The sequence below is a fragment of the Zootoca vivipara genome, chromosome 16 (genome assembly GCF_963506605.1).
Source record: "Zootoca vivipara chromosome 16, rZooViv1.1, whole genome shotgun sequence".
In the NCBI taxonomy this organism is placed as follows: Eukaryota; Metazoa; Chordata; class Lepidosauria; order Squamata; family Lacertidae; genus Zootoca; species Zootoca vivipara.
The window spans coordinates 42444338-42471678 of NC_083291.1; the positions used below are offsets into that span (position 1 = coordinate 42444338).

A 27341-nucleotide genomic window follows, 5' to 3' on the forward strand; every position below is an offset into this window, starting at 1 on the left:
CTTCTTTAATTCTTAGAATTCAAGTGCCTTACCTTGGTTCAGAAGGGACTGCTGCTTCACAATTAGTATTGCTTCTAATTTCCTTATGAATACTGCACAATTATATTCCATTTATTTAGTCACTACTTCTAGATCAGATTAAAACAGCAAACCTAAAATTATATACTAGGTCCAACTGAATTCACATTGGATTTACTTATGGGTAAAGGTAAAGGTACCCCTGACCGTTAGGTCCAGTCGCGAACGACTCTGGGGTTGCAGCGCTCATCTCGCTCTACAGGCCGAAGGAGCCTGCGTTTGTCCATAGACAGCTTCCGGGTCATGTGGCCAGCATGACTAAGCTGCTTCTGGTGAAACCAGAGCAGCGCACAGAAACGCCATTTACCTTCCCGCCGGAGCGGTCCCTATTTATCTACTTGCACTTTGACGTGCTTCCGAACTGCTAGGTTGGCAGGAGCAGGGACCGAGCAACGGGAGCTCACCCCGTCGCGGGGATTCGAACCGCCGACCTTCTGATCGGCAAGCCCTAGGCTCTGTGGTTTAGACCACAGCACCACCCGCGTCCCTACTTATGGGTAAACATTTTTAAATATTACAATTCTGGAAGAAACTTACAATGAACTCATTGGGATTTACTTAGGTGTTTAGGTTCTGAGTGACAGCACAGTGTGGTTGCTGTTGTTTTCAATAATTGCACACCATTAAAAAAACAAGAGAAAACTTTTATGTGCTTAATTCTTGTTTATCTGACTGCTGGTTAAGACCCAGAAGGACAGCTGGTATTTCCTAAATCCACCATCCTAAACGCTCAATGTTCTTTGGAAATTAGATTATATATTTCTGCCAAATCTCATGTGCCTTTCTGGCACCTGTGGCTCACATCCATGTGCCTTAAGCCAGCTTTTGCCAACCTGGCACCCACCAGATGTTTTGGACTACAGCTCCTGGCCTTGCCTAACCCTCACTCCAGAAGCTTCAAGTATTTGGGTTCCATATACCACCCTTTTTTTTTTTTTTGCTCCATAAGACACACCTGACCATAAGACGCACTTAGTTTTTAGAGGAGAAAAACGAGAAGAAAAAAAACCCTGAATCAATGCTGCTGTTGGCGGCGGAAGGAGGAGCAGCCCGTTTTTGGGCTGCTTGTCCCTCCGCCGCCGCTGGGAGCCATGGCTCCAGCGGCAGAGGGATTCCTCCGCTCGAGGGATTCCGCTGCCTTCCAATGCCTTCATAAGATGCACAGACATTTCCCCTTCGTTTTCAGGAGGGAAAAAGTGTGTCTTATGGAGTGAAAAATATGGGGGTTTTTCCCCTGGGGGGCAGGGGAGGGCGGGTGCCAATACAGTGCCTAGATACACCTCTGCTCCCTGCCCCCCATGCCATGGCACAGCAAGGAGCAGGAGAGGAGCAAACTGCTTGTGCACATTAGATCATGGTTCAAAATAAGTTACAGTATTTTTAAACAATGTGTTTGAACCAGGCTAGCATCTCTCTACTGCACCTGAAGGCAATAGGTTAGCTTAGAAGTTGTATGTCACAGAGAAATACTATTTTCTGCCCACAGGATTTGCTGCCTGAAGCAGCTTCCCAGCTCCGCCTAGTGGTCTGGCTGGTCATAACTCTTGCTGATGATCTGGAGTCGCATACAGGCCATTGAATTTCTCTATGGAACAAAGTACTCCACCAGCAAGGGAAAGTACCACCTTACAATTCTTTACATGATCACATTTCCCAGGGAGAAAGAAACCCCTGATCTTGCTAAGGGTTGCTGGCTGGCTGACTTTCATTTCATATCAGTCTGTTTTATTTCAACACCTTTGTTCAGAAAACACAACCAAAACATGACTTTGCTGTCAGGAGCAACCTGTGGCTCACACTCCATGTTCTTGCTCCCCTCATGCAAAATGAGTCTCTCACCCACTTGCTGGTTCACAGCTTGCTTCCAAGCCAGAATCAAAATTCCATTTCAAACTGATTTTGGTTCTCTTTTGGAGGTAATCAATGCTGTGGGGCTCTGTGTTCCCTTATCTCTTGTGATGTCCCCGTTACCAATTTTAGATGTCTTTGGGGAGATTATGACCTCGCTAGCATTGGGGAAAGTCAGGGTGGGGCTTCTGAATTTTCTTAAGACAGTCTTGGCTTTAATAACTCACCTAGTAGCAGGAACACTGTAGGCAGCATTTCGATAAAAGTTTGTCATGTGTCCTCCTTTATTTGTCCCCTATACAAATAGCTTATCGGTTTTTCCAAGATAGCTAAGGTTCAAATTTTATCAAATCAAGTGTCCAAAGAGAGGCCCTCTAGATATCTGAATTGCTAATTATGTAAACAAGCCCTTAGCCAGCTAGTCCCTTGGACAATTTTAATCATATGTACCTGCACACTCTCAAATAAGTGTTCAAATGCTCTGGGAATTATGCCCTTCTGGGAAGATGGATCCTGAATCCCTTGCATGGTAAAAGACTTCCCACTTCCCGTCTGCCCATAGGCAAAGATGGTACCATTATAGCCTTCTGTAACACCCTGGAATTTAAACAGAAAATTCAGATTAATAATAACCATCACCTTGGATTTGTGTTCTCAGATCAGTGTCTACCCTATCTCAAAAGATTTTGTTTGCAGGCAAACTAACCTCAGGCATCAGCTTCTATTAAGACCCCATCAAATATTTAATTAGAAAAAGCAAGCATGTGAGTGTTTCAAAAAGAATCGGGTAAGAGATAGCATGGATGTAGGGGCTCCATAGCCCAGGGCTTACAGAAGTTAGAGTTATTGTTACTTGCAAATTCTGCAATAAATTCTGTGATGAATTCTGTGTAGGCAGAATAGTCTTTCATACATATTATCCTATAGACCAGGAGCAGGGAACTTCAACTCTCATCATCCCTCATCACTTACTATGCTAATAATAGTGGAACAACATGTGGAAGACCAGAGACTCCCCACCCCTATAGATAACCACCACTCTTCAACCATGTCACAGCTGAATTGTAATCTGATCTAACCCAGGGCCCATCAACATCTACTGGAGAAAGCGGGGGGGGGGGGAGAGGAGGAGATTGAAAATGTGTGTGATATATTATTATAACTACAAACTGCACTCTTTCCTGAGGATTTACTTCTTAGTAGTCACAGAATCATAGCATTGTAGAGCTGAAAGGGACCCAAAGGGTCATCTAGTCCAACCCACTGTAGTGCAGGAATCTCAATTCAAGCATTCCTGACAGAGGGCTACCCAACCTCTGCTTAAAAACCTCCAATGAAGGAGAGTGCATCACCTTCTGAGGTCATGCATCGGCTTGCTCTGTAATTTTCTTTTGAGCAGGTTAACATGAAATGAGGTCCCTCAGTCTGAAAAAATTAAAGGCCACTGCTACAGATTTTTTTCCTGCTCCAATACCTTAATTTCCCCCCTGCTTTAAGTTACCCACTTCTCTAGGGTAAGCAAAGTATGGACACATACGCTTAGGTACAGTATGTGACATTTATATCACTGAGCTGTAGATTTCCCAATAGGTAAAAATAAAGGACCCCTGGAGCCAGCGTTTGTCCACAGACAGCTTTCTGGGTCTGCTTCTGGCACAATAGAACACCGTGACAGAAGCCAGAGCTTGGAAACGCAAAACCTGCAGCTGGTTGCACTCACCTCTATGAGGGGGTAGGCAATTTCATTATAGATTTGCTCTGTGTTGTGGCTGATGTTATATGCCCCATCAAAGGTGAACTGTTTGGGTGGGTCCTCTGATGCCATAGGGTTCTGGATAAAGCACTGGCCACAGGAGCTGTCCATGTTGACCACCACCTTGCAGCCCAGCTGCTTTTCACGTTCATTCAAAGGGCGGCAACGCACAATCACTTTCACCGCTTCTGAGGCCATCTTCAAGGCCCATCAACTTGGGCTTGGAGACTTGGTGTGTGGCTAAGGCACGTTACTTCCAGCACAGGAAGTAGGGCTTGTGCTCAGTTCAATGGAGTGTCAAGAACAAGGCAGTAGTAGAAAAAGGCAGCCTGAAGGCCAGCTGCTGTGCTGTCAGACAACTGGCCAAGGGTGAAGACTGCTTTGCCTGGCAAAGCAAGTAGTACAAAATAGGTAATTCCTTTTGGGTAAGATCAGTGCAGGGGATGTGACCATAACAGGGCAACATGTGCTACACCAGGTGATGAATTTTCTAGGGAAATATGGGACACCTGAAGTGCCACAAGAGAAGTGCCAAGAATGTGAGGGGCCTAAGGCAGTACTATGCTAGGGCAGTGGGGTGGGAAGCCTGGCAGAAGAACCGGTGTTCTTCCTTGGTCTTGCTTTGGCAGGAGCAGTGATGAGTAGTAGAGGCGTTTTCTAAGAACCTGGAATGTGAGTGTGACCTCACAAAGGCCCTGCTAGGCAATGAAGGCTCCAGTGACAGTGGCCTGCAGCTCCGCGCAACTGTGCAAAGGCGGGCATGGAAGCCCTTTTCTTGCTTCCCCAAAGGACTGGGTGTTGCCAAAGGGAACAATGGGTGGGGGAGACACTCATAAGTTTCACCTCTAAATCTGACAGAGATGATCCATAAATGGGGCTGTCAAGCACAGAGACTTTGTAGCTACAGGGCCCTGGCAGTATGAGAAGCTGTGAACTGGGCCTGCATGGGGCTGGGGTGCAGGGAATGGGGGCAGTTGGTCAGCTGGCACAGGAGGGGTGCCCTTTCTACAGCACTGCTGAGGCCTGGGCCCACAAGCGGAGGGAGCAGCTAAGGGCCCAGGGAGCCTGGCCAGGTGCGCGCGGCAGGAGAGCGAGTGGGAGCGCTGGGATCCTCACCGCAGCCTCACGGGGGGCTCCGGAAGGATCCAGGCATGGCGCAGAAGAGGCGCGTTGCATGCGATCGTGGACATGGGATCCTGGTCCGCCGGGCACAACCCCCCTGCCCGAACTCAGGGCGAGCCGCGCGGCTTCGGGCAGCCTGGCTCGGGAGAGGAGAGGCGCTAGCTAGGCGGTGCCCGCTCGGCGCAGCTGGACAGGGGCCGCCGGCATCGAGGGAGGGTCGGGGCGGGAGGGAGCTGCCCTCCAAGCGGGCCCTGGCCTGCGTGGCGCCGCTTCGCCTTCCAGCCCGCCCGGCGGCTCCTGGCAGTGTCGGCGGCGTCCGCGTTGCTCGGGCGACCGGCAGCGTCTCTCGGCGCCCGGCTCTCTCGGCGCGCGACAGCCTTCAAGGCGGGGCGAGGAGTGCCGTAGTCCCGCCGCGGCCCCGGAGGTCTGCACGGACCCGCGCGCCGCTCAGAAGCAGCAGCCACGCGGCCGGGTGGGCGCCCCTTCTCGGAGCGTCAGGTGGGGCTTAAACCCCCCACCCCCCACCCCCCCACCGAACTCCAGGCCTAACAGCGGCTGCCCAGCCCCACACGCAATTGCGCGCCCGAGTCCGCGGATCGCTTTGCTCATTCGTTTCTTCAATGTAAACAGCGCCCTTCCCCCGAGGACCACGGTCCACAGACGAGGACATGGACTAACAAATGGAGCAATGGCTAATAAGCAGGCATGAGTGCCAACTTGACCCCGCGACCGTGGGTGCTCGGGGCCCTGGGCGCCATGCGGCGTGCATGACCCCGACACCAAAATTTGGGGAATTTTGTGGCTGTTCAGGCACCCAGAGCCCCAGGAACACCTTTTCATGCTGAAACTTTTTAAAAGAAGCTCAGTAAAACTTTTAGCAGTAAAATCTGGGGCTGCCACAGGATGGTAAGAAATTGCGTTCAGTTGTACGTCCGATCAAAAAGTGCGACCCGTGAATTGCCCAGGACCATGAAAACTTTCGCATTGGACTGAACCCAAAGGTGTGGGAAGTTATGCATCACGCGTGGCAATTCGCCGTCGTCTTTGAACTCAAAAATAACATCTCCACCGGTTTTCTTTTAAGCATTTCTGCTCTACATACATTTCTGCCTCCAAAAGAATCCACATAGTAAAGGTTACAAAATGCTCAGATATTTGGTGCTTTGTTTTATAACTGCGTGTGCGTTTTAAACCTAAAAATACATGCAGCCCTCCCTAACCATTGGTATAAAAGATAATTGTTGTTGTTTAGTCGTTTAGTCGTGTCCGACTCTTCGTGACCCCATGGACCGGAGCACGCCAGGCACTCCTGTCTTCCACTGCCTCCCGCAGTTTGGTCAGACTCATGTTGGTGACTTTGAAAACACTGCCCAACCATCTCGTCCTCTGTCGTCCCCTTCTCCTTGTGCTCTCCATCTTTCCCAACATCTGCGTCTTTTCCAGGGAGTCTTCTCATGAGGTGGCCAAAGTCTTGGAGCCTCAGTTTCACGTTTTGTTTTCCTTCCGCTGATCCAACTCAAAAAGCCGATTGTTCCCAACAGCCCTGCACTTTAGTCCCCCCCCCCCCCGCGGAATTGCAGAGCCTGGTTTGGACCACGGAAGGAGCAGAACTCCCCGCCCAAGGGCTCGTCCGCACTTCCGCTTGTCCCAGGGCGGCGAGCGAATTCTACCGTAGTCGCGGCCAGACAGGCTTCTCGTTTGGGGACAACCCGGACCGCTGATTGCGCGCACAGGGCACATCCGGTCCGGGCCCGGCGCTTTGGCAGCAGAGCACACGCGGCCGGAAGTTGGTCGTTGCCGCGTGTTCTCTTTCTCTCTGGAGAAGCCGAAGAAGCAGCCATGGGGCGGCCGCGCAAGGTGAGGCCTGGGCTGCGAGAGGGTTGCGGGCGTGGGAATGGGAATGAAGCGGGCGCGCGTCCAAGAGAGACGCGCTTGCTGTGCTCCCGGCTCCACGTGCTCCCGTTCCTCCCTTGCAGACGAAGAACCAGAAGAAAGAGCGGGCGGCTGCCCAGCATCGCTCTCAGGAGGAGTTCGGCTCCGTCCCTCACTCCTTCGTCTTCCACCGCGGCCGCGTGGGCAAGAACCTGCAGCAGCTCATCCTGGATGTTCGTCGGGTGATGCAGCCCTACACGGCCACCAGCCTCAAGGTGGAAAGGGTCGTAGTAATCAAAGTGAAGAGAGGCAAATGCAGGACAGAATAGGTTTTGTGAAATAAATGGTGTTTAGGAATCATAACGGGGGCAGGTGGGAGAGGTCTCTTACAAATGGAATTTGGCTTAGATGGGTTAGGGTAGAAAATACAGAAATTGGGACTTCTGACTGATTCTAAGGGGAATCTAGGCTAGTACTGTATATGGGGATGAGGAATTAAATCCACACATAAATCCCCAGAAAACAATTTGATTCTCTCACTACATGCATTTTAAAATGTATGGTTTTGGACCGCTTTTGTTCAGAACAATAAAACATTGCTCCAGTAAGCATAATCTTCTCCCTTCTGGATCATTTAGGGGGTGGGCTCTCTCTCTCTCTCTCTGTGTGTGTGTTTAAAAAAATATATCTTGCAAACATATTACCAGTTACCCAGAACTGTGTTTATGAAACCTGGATCACAATAGTACCTTGCCATTTTGCATATTTAATGCAAAATGCTAGTCCTTGTGATTGTTTTGTTTTGTTGCAAAAGTGTTCAAGCATGCAGTTGGGAATGACTGGGGGACAGGTAGGGTAAAAATACCAGAGGCTTTCCTGAGCACATGTTTGCTCAAAATGGATTTCTAAAACTCTAGTAACTTCAAAGCATTTTACTACAACTAATTTCATTAAATAATTTAAAGACAATTCTATGTCCTAGTTTTTGTCTGGCAGCACAGACAGTAGAGCCACACTGATTACAGGTCTTGACTTTTTCAGGTGCGCAAGAAGAACACTCTGAAAGACTTTGTGACAGTGGCTGGACCTCTTGGTGTGACTCACTTCCTGGTGTTCACAAAAACCCCCACCAATATCAATCTTGTAAGTTAAGCAGTGAGAAGTCGCTCAGTGGTTGCAACAAGTGGTCCCAATATTTTTCTGCCCTGCTAGTCTCGTGTTTTGGTTCTAGAATGTGCAACTTGAATTCTTTCTCTCTATATTGATGCTTTTCAAACTCATGTCTTCAAATTGATTTGTCTGTTGAGGACAATTTTGTGTTGTCTTTGTGGAGATTCTAAAGCATGTACTAGATTTTACAGCCAATTCCTATGCAGCACTGAGTGTGAACTGTGTACATCTCCTAGGACACACAAGTCCCCCTGCTTGCCCAGGTCACTGATCACTCCCTTCAATAAGTAGTCATAGAGCAGTCTTCCCCAACCTGATGCTATCCAGAAGGTCATGGTCAGAAGGGCACCAGGTTGGGAAAGGCTACCATGAAGCAGTATGGCAAGTCAGTATGGCTTGCCTGGTACTGTCCCTTTCACTGAGGGAGTCCTGATAAGCTTCTGAAGAACTTTATCATTCTCCAGGATCCTCCTTTGCAGGATGGACTGTTGTGAAAGCTCAGGTCCTCTTCCTCTTATATCCTCTGTTGGTTTTGTTGGCCCAATTGTTTTATCATCATAGCTCTGCCTGATGACCTGATGCAAATGATGACAATGTGTTTTGCTGAGTGAAACCTGTGATTCTCACTTCAAAGTAAACGCACTGATGCATCTGGATTTTGCAGAACACTAAAAGCAGAGTTTGAATTATGATGACCAATCTGCCTGTGGTAGAGGCTGCTCTGATTGATTTCTCTCTTCCTCAGAAATTCTTCCGTTTGCCTGGTGGGCCAACCTTGACCTTCAGAGTTGCTCAGGTACCAATTGCTGGAAATAGTAGGGTAGGCTAGTTGGAATACAGCTGCCTCTGAAAGACCCTTTTATAGCTTGCTAAGGTTAGAAGGGTTTTTTGCTACCTGTTCTTTCTAGTGGGTTATTTATTTATTTAGTATATCTCCCTTCATCCGTAGATCTTAGGGTGGTTCACAGCGTAAAAATACAAGATTAACACACAAAATACATAATAAAAACAAGAACAAAAACCAAGCAAACTAATAACCACCCTCCCACCCTAGACTGTTAATGCTTTAAGGTGTGCTGTGAATCCTTGACCTAGGTGAATATTTCTCTACTTCAAGACAATCTAAATTTTGCAGCCTGTATCACTTACGTAAATTGCCTAATCCTGGCTTTATGACTACTGAACATCATATTTGCTGCCATGAGGTCTAGGAACCTGTGTGTTTTTTAAAAAATGAAAGCTTAAGATGCTCATGAAGCTGAACCAGTACTAAATTTTGTGTAGATTTTCTACACTTGTGGAAAACAAAGAGCCCTGGCTAGCTGCCTCAAAAATAAGAGTTTACACAGTCTACAGGCCTTCTGGATTTCAGGGTTTACATCAAGGATGGGCACTCCAGATACTGCTGGAGTATAACTCCCATTATCCTGACCTTTGGCTGTGCTGGCTGGGCCAGATGCCAGTTGTAGTCCAATAGCGTCTGGAAGGCGCTGGTTTCCCACCATTAGTTTACAGGTCTGTGGTGTACTACCTCTTGGTCGTAGTGCAGGATCCTCTATTATTTTTATTATTATTGATTATTATTTAATTAAATTTGTATGCTGCCCTTCATCTGAAGATCCCAGGGTGGTTCATGACAGAAAAATACAAAATGAGAATACAAAGTACAAGAATACTCCCTCACTCACCTGTTTCACTCCAGTATTCGCTCATCAAAGATGTTGTGTCAACCCTGAAGCGGCACCGGATGCACGAGCAGCAGTTCACCCACCACCCACTCCTGGTCCTCAACAACTTTGGCCTTCAGGGCATGCACATCAAGGTCATGGCGACTATGTTCCAGAACATGTTCCCTTCCATCAATGTCCACAAGGTAGGTGTGCGCTGGCCTGGAGACTGGGAAGTCAGCTTGATGGCCCTGCTCTGCTCCTCAGGTGCCTCTGGCCCCTGGTCTTCCATGGCGTGCCATACAGGTCAGCTCTGCCCTGCTTCTCAAAAAGAGTGTGTGTTATTTATAACACTTGTGTCTTCTTCATCGGCAAATCTCAAAGCAAATTTACTTCTGTGAGGTTGGTTAGGTGGGAAATGTGTGGCCTCAGGAAGGTGTGTCTTCTGTACCATGTTAGATTGGAAGTGAAGACTCACACAGTTGGAAGCTTCTTAATAGACAAAAAATATCCCTCACCTAGAAAACATATTGGGGAGAAGGCAAGAGTGGAACCTGCTCCCTGATGTGAATTTAGAGAGGTTAGTTTTATGGAGCATTCAGTCTGAAATGACACCTCTCTGACAACAAAGCTAGTGACAGGGTGACCTCATCCAGGATATATAGAGTGTGTTTGTGATTTAGACCTTTGTTTTCCATTCTGGAAAGGGATTGTGGAAATTAATCTATATGTTTGTGCTGGAACTGCATTGCCTCTTGACACCATTCTTGTGCAGTGGGAATCATTGTAGAGTTGGAAGGGACCAACCCCCTGCCATGCAGGAATCTCAGCATGTCCCCCATCCAATTGGAAACCATACCAGACCCTACATAGCTTTGCAAATGTGCTAACAGTCTTTTTACTGCTTCATATGTTGTTGGGCTCCAGCTCCCACCAGTGCCAGCAGCATGGCCAATGGTTTGGAATACGGTGAGTTGTAGTCCAGCTACATCTGGATGGCTGCAGGTGCCCCACCTCTGCCTAGCTGGAACCTTCCCCTGAATTGGAATTCCTTACCCATTAAAAGGAATCAAGAATCAGAGAAGTATCTGCTCACAAATGGTCCCCATAGCACAATATTTCCCCTGAAATGTTTGATACCAGGGGCACTTGAATTAAAACTGGAGGGATGTGTCACTCTTGGACTTAAAAAGATGCATATACATTTTCTTGGTCAGTTCTCAGGACAGTGGGCTAACACCACCACCACCTCCGGGCATCATCCTGCCTTCAGTTCTATTTCTTTCCACTCCAGTCAGGACTGGGCTCATGCTTCCTCAGCAGTGCTAATGCCCCTGGGATTCCCTGTGTTAGCTGCAGGGTAGAGGGTGGTGAGGGAATCTCTAGAATATTGTAACTGAATTTCCATTGGGGGTGGGGTTCAATGCTGGATAGAAGACCTTCCTGCTCCAATAGGCATAGAGCAGTTCATAGTGATGACATCAGTATTGTGCCGTTATTTTTTTAAAGAGACACTTCACCCCTTCTTGCCACCTTAGTTCTAACGATGGAACAGATGTAAATGATGATAGCGTACCTTTGACATGCTCTGTGATTTCCTTTAAAAGTAAAGGCACTGGTGCGCCTGGGCTTGGTTCCTTTATGGAGGTCCTTCTGCTGTGTGTGCTTCTAGCATTAAGCTGTGGCAAGTACGGCTCTCTTCTTTAGAAACTCTAGGCCACAGTTTGTGGGCAAATGAGGCAGAACTAGTCCTTAGCTTCTTGGGATTTTGTGTTTTGTTTCTGGATTTGATTCTTTTGAGGACAAGTAGGATTCCCAAGGTCCTTCATTGGAGAGCACTCCCTTTATATGTAAACTACGGTAGCTGGCCCTGCCACACATTGCTGTGGCTCAGTCTGTTAAATGGAGGCTCAGAGTCCCCCTTCAGACTCCCCTCACCTTCAGAGTCCCCCTGTTTTACGCGTGTTCTGTTTACACAGGCATATCCCTGTGATTCCCCCCCACCCGACCCCTCCCCGACCCCTCCCCCCCAGCTCATCCCTGTGACTGGTCCCACCATGTCCTGGCCTATCCCGCCCCCCCAACCCCCACCCAGGTAACTCAGTACCTCCATTTGGCCTAGTCTGTAAAGGCTTCAGCCTAGTATGTAAACGGGAGCTGAGGTGCTGTTGAGAGGGAAGGTTTTATAGCTGCAGTACCAGTGTAGCCGCCGCTACAGGGCGGTGGTTTGCAACCTGGTTCTTTTCCCAGCATGCACTTTCGTCTGATTTGTGAGTTCCGGAACACGGTATGGGCTTGCTCTCATATTCAAACACAATCGGTCAAGCAGTTTTGGTGAAACGTGGATACTAACGGACCTGGCCAGTTTACATTTTTATTTAGATAGATACCTAACAATTATAGAAAGGGGGAGGGTGTTAGGATAGAAACCTAACAGTCACTAGTGGGAAAAGATTCCAGAGATATAAGAACAGGATGAGGCATAACCGTTAGTTAAACTTACTCTGAATCAGCACTGTGTTTTTGGATATATTGCATTGGTAAGCTCAGTCCTGCCAACCTAGCAGTTCAAAAGCATGTCAAAGTGCAAGTAGATAAACAGGTACTGCTACAGCGGGAAGGTAAACAGTGTTTCTGTGTGCTCTGGTTCACCAGAAGCGGCTTTGTCATGCTGGCCACATGACATGGAAGCTGTACGCCAGCTCCCATGGCCAATAACGCGAGATGAGCGCCGCAACCACAGAGTCGGTCACGACTGGAGCTAATGCTCAGGAGTTCCTTTACCTTTACCTTTAAGCTCAGTTACTGAAGTTGGATACCTAGCTAAGCTGTACACTAGTGGAAGCTACCACATTGAGTCCTGCTGGCAGAATGGGATTCCCTGTCTCTCTGCCTGCAGCCTTCTCAAATCTGCTCAGAAAGGTCAAGAGAAACCCCAGGAGGAGGAGAAGGAAGATCGTTCCATCTGGCAAGCAGAAATGCTTGTGCTGACAGAACAATTGCCTTAGCATAATTTTGAATTCCACCTCAATAGTACTAGGGAAATTGGGTACTAGGCCTCCTGGGTTCTATAAAGGCTGTCACAGCTAGGGAATCTTCATTGCCACCTAAAATACTTGTCAGGTGAGGGACTTATGCCATATTGTGAGTCTTGGTTCTCATGTTGTTGTGTTCTCTTTTCTCCTACCCTTCCCCCACCCACCCACCTGCCTGCCCTGCCCCAGGTAAACCTTAATGCCATCAAGCGTTGTGTACTGATCAGCTATAACCCAGACACCCAGATCCTTGAATTCCGTCATTAGTAAGTATCTTCTGTTTCATGCTGTGCTGAAGGATCAGATCTGAGCTCACAGTAATCTACATCTGCAAGAGGGACATATTACATGCATGACCACTTTCATAAAAGACATTTTAATTAGTCTCTGTGTTAGCAGTTCATTGTTAGTGTGCCAGTCCGCATTATGCATGCCAAACATTCATATTATTGTGCTCATTAAACAACACACCGTTTTGCGCTGTAAGGATGTACACTCAGGGAAGAAATACTTCTTTGTGGCTTTGGTCTGATGATAAAAGATAAAGCTCAGGGCAGCATACCAGGGGTGCATCCTATTTTATCCTTGCAATGTAAAATAGTTTAGACCAGGGGTCACCAACCTTTTTGGACCGGGGCACATTTCAGATTTTGAAAGAGTGCAGTTGGCACTAGTCACAAAATGGTACAATATGGCTGTGCTGGGGGGGGGCATGGCTTGGCACAAAATTAAGAGAGCAGCCACAGTGAAACTTTTCCTGTAATTGTATTTCTATATAAGAAAGGGTTTAGCCTGCTGAATTTCAGCCTGACACACAGCAATTAAAGGCATAAGAATCCTGTTTTCTTCCAATACCAACCATAAACCCAAGCCTAGGATACCATCCTGTACCTACTTATAAATATTACTTCTGAGAAGACATGTACACCATTGTTCTGTAAGTTAACTAGTTAGTGAATTCTTAATGTGTGCCTAGTCTTTAGCTTCTGCGCACCAGGAGACATACCCAAGCCTCTTAGCAAAGTTTTCACATTTGCCTTTGGAGGGGAGGGGAATTTGTTATCATCCATCCACACTGTGGTAGTTCTGTAGTAGTACTTGCAGAAAATAGCTTCTAGGTTTGCCTGATCTCAGATAAGCCCAGCACAGGAAAGATCATCCTGGGAGTTAGGGGGAAAAGAAGGGCAAACAAGGAGCACATGGCGAGAGTGTAGTCTGCTGATGTGTCTCTGATCTTTCTCTCTTTTTCAAATAATTTTTATTCGTTTTTCAAATACAGAATCACTTAACATTGTTTACTTAACATTGTTTACTTAACATTGTTGACTTCCTCGATTCCCCCTCACTGAGTCCATTATATAATCCAATTAAGCAGTTTTCATCTTATCTCTTAAATTAATCTAACACATTTTATCATTGACACTCAAATATCCTGTTCTAAAAATGTCATCTATTCTCCACCAACAATTAATCAAATCCAAATCAAATATTATTTTCCCTGTCTTTATCTTCCATTCCTCCCCTTAGCCTAGAATTTTTTACCAAGAACTTTCCATAAATTTAAATATTAATTCTTATATCATATAAATATTTAAACCCATTATATGCAATTTTAACCCCCTTTCTCCTAAACTCCGGGTCTCCCAGATTCATCAGTGAGCTCCGTAAATCATAAATCATTCCAGTTTCGGACCATTAAAATCAATCAAGAAAGTTAAACCCATTACTACCCCTCAGCCCACTCCCACCCTGTCCCAGCCTGCCCACCATTCTTCCTCAGCCATCCCCTGATGTCTCCCCATTTCTTCCAATGCTGTAGTACAAAACCAACCAACAAAAATTCTCTTCTCCAGCCCTTTCTCAGTTTTTATTCCTTTTGTATTCTGACTCCTGGATGAAATAAATAGGCAAAAATAGGCAAACCGAGGGACGGGGGAGCTCGCTTTTGCGTCTGCCGGATCCACGTCCCCAAAAAGCTAGATTTGGGATTTCTTCTGGGGGGGGGGCGCTGCGCTGGAGCAGTCCCCCCCCTTCCTCGAAAGCACACCGTTCTTCTCAACCGAGGAAAACGAATCTAAGCTGTTTGGGAATGGGAGTTTAGGGGATTGCTGTTTGGTGGTGTCACACTACTTTCTTCCTTTTTTTTTTGAAAAATATTTTATTAAGGTGATTTCAATTAAAGGTAATAGTGATACAGAAAAAAAAGAAAGAAAAGTGAGAGGGAGAAAACCAACAACAAAGATACATATCAAAGTGAAAAGAGTTTTGAACCTTTTCAAGGTCTTTGAACCCTGGGAAATTTATCTAACCAACATTTTTTCTAGTATATAATACCACCTGCCTTGTTGGGGCCCAGAGCAACTGGAAGACAGCCAGGTTGTGGGGATACTTCCCTGGATGAAGTGAGGATCCAAGGAGTTTGCCTCTGCATCTGCATGAATCTAACAGCTAAATTTTCTAGATTGTCTTCCACACCCCTAGCTGGGGAAACCAGGCTTGTTTCAAGAGTTGTACAAAGATTATGTCTGCTAATATAGGAGCAAGGCAGGGGTAGCCCCTGCCCAGATGATAATGTCAGCACATCACACTTCACATAATGACCCCTGCCAGAGGCCTCAGGCAGAAGAGAAAAGAGTCTTTCCTAGGCCTGCATCCAAATAACCTTTAATTGGAGACGCCAGTGACTAAATTTAGGACCTGGTAGATGGCAGTGCTGGGATGCAGGTGGCGCTGTGGGTTAAACCACAGAGCCTAGGGCTTGCCGATCAGAAGGTCGGCGGTTCGAATCCCCGTGACAGGGTGAGCTCCCGCTCCTCGGTCCCAGCTCCTGCCAACCTAGCAGTTTGAAAGCATGTCAAAGTGCAAGTAGATAAATAGGTACCGCTACAGCGGGAAGGTAAACGGCGTTTCTTTTTTCCCTTTTTTTAAATTTATTTTTATTTTGAATTTTCATAATACAACAGAAAAAAGAAATAAAGAAATAGAAAGAAATATAATTCCAAAACATAATAATAATAATCATATTCATAATAAGAGTTTGGATTTGATATCCCGCTTTATCACTACCCGAAGGAGTCTCAAAGCGGCTAACAACAAACACTCTGTGAGGTGAGTGAGGCTGAGAGACTTCAAAGAAATGTGACTAGCCCAAGGTCACCCAGCAGCTGCATGTGGAGGAGCGGAGACACGAACCCGGTTCCCCAGATTAGGACTCTACCGCTCTTAACCACTACACCACATACGGTGTGTGTGTGTGTGTGTGTGTGTGTGTGTGTGTGTGTGTGTATGTGTATATATATATATATATATATATATATATATATATATATATATATATATATACACACACACACACACACATACACACACACACACACAAAAATAATAATAATAATACTGTAATACCAATAATAATACAACAAAATACAAAGGGGAAAAAACTACCACACAAATCAAGATAAACAATTCCCTCTCACCCTTCACCCTATACCCCTACCACCCCCCTGTGTGACTTCCAGCCTACGGCGTTTCCATGTGCTGCTCTGGTTCGCCAGAAGCGGCTTTGTCATGCTGGCCACATGGCCTGGAAGCTGTACACCGGCTCCCTCGGCCAATAACACAAGATGAGCGCCGCAACCCCAGAGTCGGTCACGACTGGACCTAATGGTCAGGGGTCCCTTTACCTTTACATGGCAGTGCATATCTGCTCTGCCGCCTCCTCCCTTATCCACCAAACACAATAGCAGTGGATTGCTCCTCTTGCTTGATGGAATACCTTCATGCACCTCTCCTGCCCTTTGTGTTTTGCAGCAGTCTGAAAGTGGTGCCTGTAGGAATAAGCAAAGGGCTGAAGAAGATCATGCAGGAGAAGTTTCCTAACATGAGCCGTCTGGAGGACATCAGTGAACTGTTGGTTAGGTGAGAAAAAGACCCTCCACTTCCCCATAAAGCTAAGCCCCCACTCCCACCTCATTCAAAGTGTAGGTTCGTTTTGGGTCCTGGAGCAGGTTGAGCAGTTCTTAGCAGAACCAGAGACTCAGTAGAGAATTGTGGCTTGTGAATAAGGCAGGATGTAAGAAGGAGGTTTATGCATCTTGGGCCCTGTTTCATGATGCCATTGCTCTTATTTTCTGTTCCTTTTTACTTTTTCCTGTATGTTTAAACTCCTGTGGAATGCCAAGCCAGCTTGATTCTCATCCTCCCACTGATACATCCTCTTCTTTATTGGTGCCCATTCTTTTTCCACCACACTTCTTCCCTTGTGTGTCTCATCTTGCTGGGACTGCAAGGCTAGTGTCTTTTCTTGCCTTGTTTTATGTGCAGAGCTCCTCTGTTACCAGCATGCCAGGAATAATAATGTTTTCTCTCTCTCCCTGCAATGCAGAGACATAAATCTTTCTGAGAGTGAAGCTGAGCAAGATGGCAGTCACAACACCACAGAGCTGCCTCAGGCCTATGCCGGCCGGGGGAACATGAAAGCCCAACAGAGTGCTGTCCGCCTCACCGAGGTCAGGCCATGGAACTCTTGAGCTCACAGAAGGGGAGTGGGAGGGCGGGGGCAGCATAGAGCTGACCGCTGCTCTTCCAGTTGCTGTCTACTTCAGCAGTGAAAGTCCTGGTCATCCGAATTGGGATAGCCATGAGGCTGCCAGGCTCCTGCAGGGGGTGGTGGTGATATCTCTGACCTAATGAAGTGTCTGCCTCTTTCCCCAACAGATTGGCCCTCGAATGACCCTGCAACTGATCAAGGTGGAGGAAGGGTTAAGCCAGGGCAATGTGCTCTATCACAGCTTCAGTGAGTATCTTTCCCGGTTCATGGAGCCCTCCTCTCCTGAGCTTCTATGTGGAAAAACAATACCCCCCCCCCCCCACTCCCACAAACACATTTAAAAGGCTGTAGAATATTAATCAGCCAAAGGCCTGGTTGAAGAGGAATGTTTTTGCCTGGTGCCAGATAAACCTCCCTGGGGAGAGCATTCCACAAATGGGCAGCCTCTGCAGAAAAGGCTCGTTCTTGTGTTGCCATCCTCCAGACAAAGAAGGGCCTCAGAGAATGCTCTCAGGGTCTGGGTTGGTTCATATGGTGCCAGGTGGTCCTCGAGGTATTGCAGTCATCACCCTCGCCCTCACCCTCATTTGTATGCCACCTTCCCACAGTTAAAAAGAATGCTCAAGGCAGCTTACAACATGGCAAGATTTACATAATTACAAAAGTCATAAACAATAATAAATAAACCACATCAAATGATACACAACCAAATGGAAAACAATTTCCACATAAATCAAAATCTAAAACTAAGAATACAGCATTAATGTCACAGTTTAAAATGACATAGGTAAAAAATAACAGCAATTTAAAAACAAAACAAACAAAAATGGAGCCCCATCCTAGGCCAGGTGGTGAGTAGCAGGACGGGGGCCCTCAGGTGCTGAGCAGGGGAGTCCTCCTGGGTAGCAGCAGCAGGAGTTCTTATAGGCCTGTCAGGCCCCACCCTGGGCCAGGTGGTGAATGGCAGGACGGGCCCTCAGGCACTCGGCAGGCGAGTCCTGAGCCATTTAAAGCTTTATAGGTAAAAAACCAGCATTTTGAATTTAAAGGTGGGGGGAAGTTAAAGTGAATAGCTAGGGGTGCACCCCAGTATTAAAGATATTGGACAATAAGTCTGTATAACTTCCAGCCATGTTCCAACAGTGCATTAATAAATCTGCCCTTGCTGTCTCCCCAGAACAGCAAAAACAGGCTGTTGGGCATCCAAGCATGTTGCATTCAGGTTGGTGGGCCTGTTGTCAGCCATCGTCTTCAGTTGCTGAGTTGTGTTAGTGGTGCCACAGTCACTTTCTTAGATAAAAAGCACTTGTATGTGATGCCTGCTCCCACTGGGTTCCCAGCTGCCCTTTAAGAGCTTGCATAAGTCACTGATGGAGTAGATATTGCGTGGAACGCAATCACTCCATTGGTGAAGCATTTAAACTTGCCGGATGGAATGATCTCTCTCCGTGCCCACCCACCCCAGCTCTGGGGTTTCTACACTTCCCCACCAGCCAATTGGGGAGAGAAGCCCCAGTTGCACTAGCAGGACTCATTAGTTTGGCTCCCACTAAGCATAACTGATTAATCCATCCCCATGTGTTTGTTTTATACTTGCTAATGTGTGGTGTCAACATTAACAGCTGTTGGTTTTAATTTCTCACTCCTGCCCTCAGTTCATAAGACTGAAGAAGAGATCCAGGAGGTCCTGGCCCGGAAAGAGGCAAGGCTGCAGCTGAAGGCTGAGCGGCGCCGCAAGCAGGATGCAGATGTGGAACGCAAGCAGGAGCAGAAGCAGGCTCACAGGTGAGGGAGAGAAGAGCTTACGTTCCACAAAGCTTCTGTCCCTACATGCACCCATTCCAAAGTAGCACGCTGCTTTGCTTTGGGAAGACAGCTATATGCACTTGTGATTGTATTGTTGGTTTGCGGGCTGCAGGAAGAAGAGTCTGGAGGGGATAAAGAGGAAGAAGAAGCAGGCAGAGGGAAGTGACAGTGATGCAGAGGACCCTGGGATGCAAGAGGACCAGAAGGTGGATGAGCCATCAGATGATGACATGGAGTATTATCGGCAGGAAGTGGGAGAAGAGCCTGATGCAGGTTGGTATCTAATTAGTGGTGCTTAAAAGACTTGGCGGCTCCGGACGCTGCTGGATGCAGCTGATGAAAACAGTTGTGCTTCTGAGCATGAGCTGGGGCACTTGCAAAGTAAATGCTCAGGTGCATCTTATCCAAGAGAGGGAGGGACACTGCATGTGTGAATGCTACCTCCTAGCGTCATATGGACCACCAGTTGTACCTGTGATGTAATAGTCTGCTCAGAAGCAGAGACCCACCTTTTTACATGGGACCCTGTACAGTGGTACCTCGGGTTAAGAAGTTAATTCGTTCTGAAGGTCCGTTCTTAACCTGAGGTACCACTTTAGCTAATGGCGCCTCCCGCTGCTGCCGTGCTGCAACCACACGATTTCTGTTCTCATCCTGAAGCAAAGTTCTTAACCCAAGGTACTATTTCTGGGTTAGTTAGTGGAGTCTGTAACCTGAAGCGTCTGTAACCCGAGGTACCACTGTACTAACTTTCTGACCCTGAGTGATGTTCTTCCAGAGTGACCAGATGCAGAGGAAGGGAAAATTTTATCAGCATTTCCTAGTCCAGCAGGACCAGCTGCCACCTTCCAAAATTTCCTCCTTGTAATCTACAGTGCTACAGGTTTTGTTTTTTCTTCCAGCAGCTCTCTGCTTTTCTGAGAGTCCTGACTTACCACTTGAAGACCAGTGGCCTAAAAGGCAGCATAGAGCCTGCAGTGATCTTTATCTTCTCTCCTTGTGACCCTCCTTTAGATCTGTTTCCCCAAAGCGCTAAGAGGAAACGAAGGCCAAGTCTGTCTACCAAAGCTGGGAAAAGGCATAAATGCACCCATTCTGCTGGTGACCAGAGCCCAGCAGCATCTGCAGGAACCAGCACCAAGGCAAAGAAGCAGAGGACCCCATGGCAGCAGCAGAAGTTGAGAGGCTTCTCTCCTCGACAGCCCAAGGGGCCCCAGAGTCAGCAGCAGAGGGAGGCTGGTCAGCCCGCAGTGCAGCACAGAGGGTCACCAAGGACCAGGAGGAAGCGGCCCCAGACCCCAGGGCAGCACCACACCCGGCGGCAGCCTGGCTCAAGGCCCCGGGGGCAGGGCAAGTCTGGACTGGGGCGGAAGCCGGTGCTCACGGGGAAAGGAAGCTTCAGAAAGCCCAGATATTCAGGGAAGAAGAGGCCAGCCTAGAGCCCTGGGCCTCCCTCCCTTGGTTTTGTATAGCTGTTTGCAGGATACATATAGCTACTGATTCACTGTGAGCTGCCTGCCTTTTTGTCTGACTGACTCTGTGGAACTTGCCCTTTCCCCATTGCCTTGCAAGGCACAAATATATTCGAATTGCTACAGAATTGGCCAGCGGTGTCTGTCAGCTGGATATGGTGGCTGATAAGGCTTGTTTGCTGGCAAGGGGAAATGGAGCAGGGGGGAAATCAGTTGTTGCTGGAATAGTGGGAGATTCAAGACACCTGAAAAGTGTGGTGGCTGGTATCCATTGGAACTGGTGGGGCAGAAGGGAGGGAGGCCAACAGTAAGTGGAGCCCGAGCCAGAAGTGGGCCGATCCCATTCATTTTGTTTTCTGCCTCTTTCTAGAAGGGCAGGCGTGGGGGACAAACTGGCAGGCCATTTTGCCCCCTCAACTGATTGCAAGTGAGGGCGCAGGCTGAGGTTGGTGAGGCAAGTGCCTAGTTTGTCCTCCTGGGCCAGCCTGATTCCTTCACGCAATATGTAGTGATGGCTGTCATTGCAAATGTCTTTTTGAAAGGGAATAGGACATTTCAGGGAGGATAACTCTTAGCCAGCAAGCCTAGTAGTCACTGATACACATTACCTCCATTATCAAGCGTCAATATGCCTTTGAATAACTCTTGTTGGGAGAGCGACAGTGGAGAGGCTGACTGCATTTGTGTTTTGGCTCTGGGTTTCTCACAGGCACCCGACAACTGAGAACAAGATAGGCCTTTAGACTGATCCAAAAGGGTCTTCTTAAGATCTTAACTCTGCAGCTTATTGAGGGTATAAAGTAAAGGGACTCCTGACCATTAGGTCCAGTCGTGACCGACTCTGGGGTTGCGGCGCTCATTTTGCGTTATTGGCCGAGGGAGCCGGCGTACAGCTTCCGGGTCATGTGGCCAGCATGACAAAGCCACTTATTCTATTCTACTCTGCTCTTTTTAAAAGGTTTGTCAAATGGGCTCATTTAAATTCTCCTTAAAATGTGCCATGGAGCACCAGTGACCCCCGGAGGTTGTTGGATTCCAGCTCCCATCATCCCTGACCATTGGCCATGCTGGCTGGGGCGAGAGGGAGGTGGAGTCCACATTCTCCATCCCTGCCTTTGAAGGTGGTCAGAGCAAGATACACAAAGTGTGGATATTTCCTTTTGAGGAGACCAATTGTGGTTGATACTGTTACCGTGATGAGATTCCATGAGCAATTCCCAATAATTTTCTGGTCTCAGAATGAGACCCATTAAAGGAAATTGCTGCTTAGCCATGACCACTCTGCAGATTCTTCATAGTTGTGTCCATGTTTGGAATTCCGAAAACCTTGCCTTCTGAAAGTAAGAGCAAGTATTCCAGTCCTCATGGGCAAGATAATTTTTAGAAGAGTGATGCCTGTGGCTCATTTCAGGCATCAAGCTGAAATCATGGTTAACACAGCTTGGCGTGATTGTTAAAGCAGTTGATTTAAGAGGTCCTTATATAGGTTTCTGTGTCTTTCTGCCTGAGAGAACAAAACACCACTACAGCTGTTTCTCCCCCATCAGGGGGGAAAACATACTTATTGTTCCTTTTGATAAAAAAAATATCAGGTTTTGGATGAGAGGTATGTGAAATGATAAATGGAGCTCTCAAAGTGGCAACCACAAGGATCCTTAACAGTCTGCACCATATTTTGACTGTCAGAGGAATGCTCCATATGAACTCAAATGTCCATCAAAAACTGTGGAGAACATTTCCTTTTAAGGTGGGTGTGGGACCTGATAGCCACCTGTACATGTGGGTTTTACACATGTGATGAAAGAATAAAATGGAGACCAAGGCAGGGCTATGACCAGCAGAGCCCTCAGGAGTAAAGTGCGATCCCGCCTCCACTCCCAGGCTATTTTTATTACAATAAGAGAACACAGAATTCAAACACACCAACCAAATTCTCCCAGCTCCTCCCAGAGCATCTCACAAGGTTGTATGTGGGCAAGAATCGGATGCGACAGCTGCACTACAAAGCCATGCATACTTGTTAAGCCAGAAAACCAGGAAAGAGTAAGCAGGGCAATAGAAATTCCTGAAGGAATTAGGCAGGAAAACAGGTTTTACTACTTCCCTGTAGCAGGAGATTTTACAACAAAGGCCTCCTTAATCTTATGGTTACAGGAAGCCTGGTTCAGAGAGAGCAGATGGTCTTCTGTGCCTGCTTGCAACTAACTGAAAGGATTGCGTGCCTAAGTTGTCAGCTATTTGTAATGGGAAGGGATAGACAGCTAATAAGAAATAGAATCAAGAATCAGCAAAATGTGCAGCTCATATAATTCATATCAGAAATCATATTCATAAGGTGGCCCTCACTAGGAGTCCCCTACTTGACTGAATGAATATACCTCCAGGAGTATCTGACTCAATCAAATTAATTCATGATTTCTCATAAATTTACTGAGATGCTACATTGCACATTGGTCAAGAGAAATATATCTTATTGGAAATACATACCCTTCAACCTATCCCTCAATTCCTGCTTTGGTGACTGCTGAATTTAGGCTATAAGCCTAAATTTAGGCTATAAACATGTTTGAGAGGATCCACAAAGTGTCCAGTTTTCTGTCCTGTTTGAAAAGCTCTTTGCCAAATGTTTTCTTCAAGTCCATGTCTCACCTTTCGCCTTCGAGTCATAAATTTGTTGGCATTTGTCTGTGTCGAGACAATGGAGTGTGCCTCCAGGGGCTAAGTCAAACCACTGGAGAATTGCAGCGCCTGCTGTGGCTGCAGAGACTGTTAACTGCTGCCTCCAGCGCACAAGCCTGGGCAGTGTGTCCTGGGTTGCCCAGACAACAAGACCATACTCTTGGCCCCACTGATGTGGTCCAAAGGAAAGGAAAGCAATACATTTGACACTATAAAAAAATTCCTTCAGTAGCACCTTAAAGACCAACTAAGTTTATATTTTGGTATGAGCTTTCGTGTGCATGCACACTTCTTCAGATACCTGAAGAAATGCACACGAAATGCACACGAAAGCTCATACCAAAATATAAACTTAGTTGGTCTTTAAGGTGCTACTGAAGGAATTTTTTTATTTTGCTTCGACTCAGACCAACACGGCTACCTACCTGTAATTGGACACTATGTAGCTTGGTTGCAGGAGTTGCCGGAAGGAGACGTACAAGACACCATCCAACCGTCTTAGATACTCCACTCTATATTTGTGTTGTTTACTCCTTAGCCTTTTCTTATTCCAAAGATGTCCTGACAGAAAAGTGGGTATGGGTTTTTCCTCTGGATTTACTCCTGAACCCTTTCTAATGAATAGGTAAAGCAGTGAGGCAGTGGAGGTTTGGATCAGAAGTTTACTTCTATGTGGGCTGCCTTCTCAGGTTGTTGAGCCCCATCTACCTCTCACTTCCATCTCCAGCACATGCAAAAGCCACATGGACCATTGGACCCACTACTCAATACGCTGAAGGTTGTCTTCTCCCCAAGCTGGCCAGTGGAAGCCATTTCTTGGGTGTTGCCACTGTCACATACTGACAGCTTCAAGGAGTCACAGGTGAGAGCTGGGTGCAGGATGAAGACCAAAGGTGGACAACGTACCCCAGAAGGAGCACAGCATCTCCCCCCACTAAAGGGAGTACCCCTCCCCAACACCCCATAATTTGCATGACCCAGCTAACTTTAAACATGCCCAAAGCAATGGAAATTGGAAACATTTAACTCTTGACTGGATTGTGCTGTGGTCTTTGTGCTGTTGCTTTGTTTGGGTGGAATTGCCTTGTGCCTCCAGGGGCCAAACGACTGGAGAATCAAAACCTGCATGAGTTCCCTAAGGTTACATTCCTTAAGCCAGGGGTCAGCAAACTTTTTCAGCAGGGGGCCGGTCCACTGTCCCTCAGACCTTGTGGGGGGCCGGACTATATTTTGAAAAAGATATATGAACGAATTCCTATGCCCCACAAATAACCCAGAGATGCATTTTAAATAAAAGGACAGGGTCTACTCATGTAAAAACATCAGGCAGGCCCCACAAGTAACCTAGAGATGCAATTTAAATAAAAAGACACATTCTACTCATGTAAAAACATGCTGATTCCCACATCCGGCCCCCGGGCCTTAGTTTGGAGACCCCTGCCTTAAGCAGTTGGACTTTCGACCAAGTAGTACAGGGGTCAGCAAACTTTTTCAGCAGGGGGGCAATCCACTGTCCCTCAGACCTTGTGGGGGGGACTATTTTTTTGGGGGGGGGATGAATTCCTATGCCCCACAAATAACCCAGAGATGCATTTTAAATAAAAGGACACATTCTACTCATGTAAAAACATGTTGATTCCCGGACCATCTGCAGGCCGGATTTAGAAGGCAATTGGGCCGCATTCGGCCCCCGGGCCTTAGTTCGGGGACCCTGAAGTAGTACTTGATCTTTAAGTTTATAGGACCTTCTATTTCTTCCCTCCTCCCAGTGAAGCAGACTTCTGTTTTTTTCTTTTAAAAAATCCTTTCAACATAGAACATTATAGTAATAGAACATCCCACTCTAACCCAGAAGCTGATATTTAGGCCATGCATGCAAAATAACATAAGTTCTTATCTCAGACTTATATTTGTATCGGTGATAAATGGTTGAAGTTAACCAATATAGTCTTATGAGAGGACTCCTCTAGTTTAGATTTTAGCCATGTATGTAATAAAGCTGTGCCATTCAAATACAAATGAGTCTTTGCTTTAAAAAAATTCACAAGTGCTATTTGCCATACTTTATTTTACCAATTTGTTAAAGAACCACCTCCTAAGTTCTTACATTATCTCATCATTGTGAGCCTTGCTGTTAGTAGAACTTTTTTTAAAGTTTAGACGTAAGTTTTATTTAGACAAATCCTTTCAGAACAGCCACCTTCCCAAAGGTCCACACTTTTTTGTAAGAACCAGATTCTACAGCCTCTCTGGCAGTTTGTTGATGAGGGGCTTATATATGATGAGGTGACTGCATAGGCAGAGTGCCATTTTTGCACTATTTTAAGTGCTACCTCTCTCAGACGAATGTCCTCTACACTGAAATCCACACCTCTGTTGATAGTTATGTGCTGATCTGTTTCCTACATTTGCCTTAAACCACCTGCTGTACCCAGTGCTTTTTAAAAAGAATAAAGGTGCCAGTACTCACATGAAGTTGTTACGAGTAAGTGCCAAACTTTTAACATTTTAAAGAAAAAATGATGCCAGTACTGCATACCCTCGAGTACCCCCAGAAAAGCAGCACTGGCATCCCATGTCTATTTGGATTAACAGTTTAGACACTAGACCCTGTTCTACTTTTTTTAGCAGAATCCCACAATCATACCTCATGTTGCATCTGCTTCAGGTTATGTGTTTTCACGTTGCGTCCCGCGGCAACCTGGAAGTACCGGAACGGTTACTTCCGAGTTTTGCTGCATGCGCAAAAGCACTAAATTGCACAGCGCGTGTGCGCAGACGTGGCATTTCTGGATGCGAACGCTTCCGATTTGCGTAAGCTGTATGAAGTCCCCTTGAGTATGCACTCTTGCTTAAGAACATTGTCTGTCTAACCTACCATTCTTTGTAATAAACCCAGTAATTGTAACCTGTTCAGCAGATGACTAGAGATTGGCCAGTGATGTACCAGTTGACAAGGCTCTATCTCCTGTTCTAAGGGGTGGGACAAATAACTTCAAACTTTTATCCTTTAATAAGGTTGTGAAGTGTTTAGCCACAAACCACACAACACGGGGAGTAACAAACTAAGCTGCAGTAATTGTGAGAAAACCTTTTAAGAGGTTATGGATGGATGAAAAAAATGGTCATGAGTCATAAGCAGGACTGCAGAGGACCTGTTTCAAAACTCAGGCAAAGTAGTGATTCATGGAATATCAGAAAGATAACATCAGAAGTTACCACTAGTCAAGTTATCAGTAGGGCCTTAACCAACAGTTGTACTGGAGGCCTCCCACACCTAATCCGGAGTCCCTCCACCCAGTGGTGTAGCAAAGGGGGGCGGTCTGCCCTGGGTGCCACCCTGGAGGGGGGTGACACTCAGCACGCCCCCCCCCCCCGACTCCCAAGCCGAGCGGTGCCACTCCAGCGCTGTGCGGGGATGGTGCAGAGGTCCTGTGTGCAGGCGCTGCACGCAAGGCATCATGGGAGCTGTAGTTTGAAAAGGTGCAGCAATGGTCACCACCACCACCACGTGGGGATGGTCCTGTGCTTGCGGCTGCAGTGGTTTGCTGGTGACACCGCTGTGCAGCGCGCATATGTGTATCACACATGCATGGTGACGGTGCACATGTGCATTGCATGGCGATGCCCTGCCCCCGGGTGCACCCCCCTCCGCCTCTGCCTCCACCACCCCAGAGGGAGAAGAGCTGGGGTATTGGAGGGAAAAGAGGGGAAGCAGTTGGGCCTCTAGCACTGTTAAGGCATGGTACCTACTTCCTGTTTGCCTGAAGCCTTTTGCTAAGCTAATAAGCAAAAGTTGCACAAGGCTATGCTGAGTGGGCAGCCTCCCCCATCCCAAAGAAAGACGGAAGCCACAAGCCACAGAAGAGAATTGTTATCAGGCTCCTTACAGCAATACTGTCACTTTCTCAAGCAGCAATCCGTTGCATGAAGATATTTCTCCAATGGGTCAGTGCCACCAGCAGTGCCTGTTTGCTGGTCAGCTTAATTTCTTTAGAAAAAGGAAGGTGAGGGCCACTACACAGATGTGACTGCAGAGCAAACTGCACCACCTTAATTTACTTTCGCATGGTTGTAAAAAGGTGCAGCTGGCATCCTGGCAGAAAAGATTAAAAACATGCAAAAAATAATGTAAAGTGGATCTTACATGGCATACTGGAATTAAAGGAATATTGTAAGATTGAGAACCTTTTCTAAAGAGAACTGTAAGAGTCTGTTACTTGCTCACTCCTCTTCTTTTGCTCATTACTGGAGGCTGCAGAGAGTCCAGAATGTGGCAGTAAGTCAGTA

General features: G+C 46.9%; 2 protein-coding genes and 1 non-coding gene across 7 annotated transcripts in view; 2 read left to right on the top strand and 1 right to left on the bottom strand.

The window, feature by feature from the left end:
- KIF17 (kinesin family member 17) overlaps nucleotides 1-5184 on the bottom strand; it is a 44735-nt gene extending 39551 nt beyond the window's left edge. For all 5 annotated transcript variants that reach the window (XM_060268669.1, XM_035140617.2, XM_060268668.1 and 2 more), the window contains exons 1-2: nucleotides 3647-5184; nucleotides 2377-2523 (exon numbers count right to left, since the gene is read on the bottom strand). In XM_060268669.1, coding sequence (XP_060124652.1) covers nucleotides 2377-2523; nucleotides 3647-3877 — 378 coding nt within the window. In that variant the 5' untranslated portion in view covers nucleotides 3878-5184. The remainder of the gene's footprint in view (nucleotides 1-2376; nucleotides 2524-3646) is intronic.
- Nucleotides 5185-6553: 1369 nt separating this feature from the next.
- PPAN (peter pan homolog) lies at nucleotides 6554-27040 on the top strand. The gene is made up of 12 exons (XM_035140618.2): nucleotides 6554-6658; nucleotides 6778-6948; nucleotides 7715-7816; nucleotides 8589-8639; nucleotides 9546-9716; nucleotides 12735-12811; nucleotides 16356-16463; nucleotides 16930-17053; nucleotides 17262-17340; nucleotides 18750-18879; nucleotides 19013-19173; nucleotides 19915-27040. Exons 1-12 carry the CDS (start codon nucleotides 6641-6643, stop codon nucleotides 20337-20339), a joined length of 1617 nt encoding a protein of 538 aa, XP_034996509.1. The 5' UTR covers nucleotides 6554-6640; the 3' UTR covers nucleotides 20340-27040.
- Nucleotides 8418-8499, top strand: LOC118075512 (small nucleolar RNA U105B). Its single transcript, XR_004691390.1, has one exon. It is a non-coding gene; the product is annotated as a small nucleolar RNA U105B (small nucleolar RNA).
- Nucleotides 27041-27341: the final 301 nt, after the last annotated feature.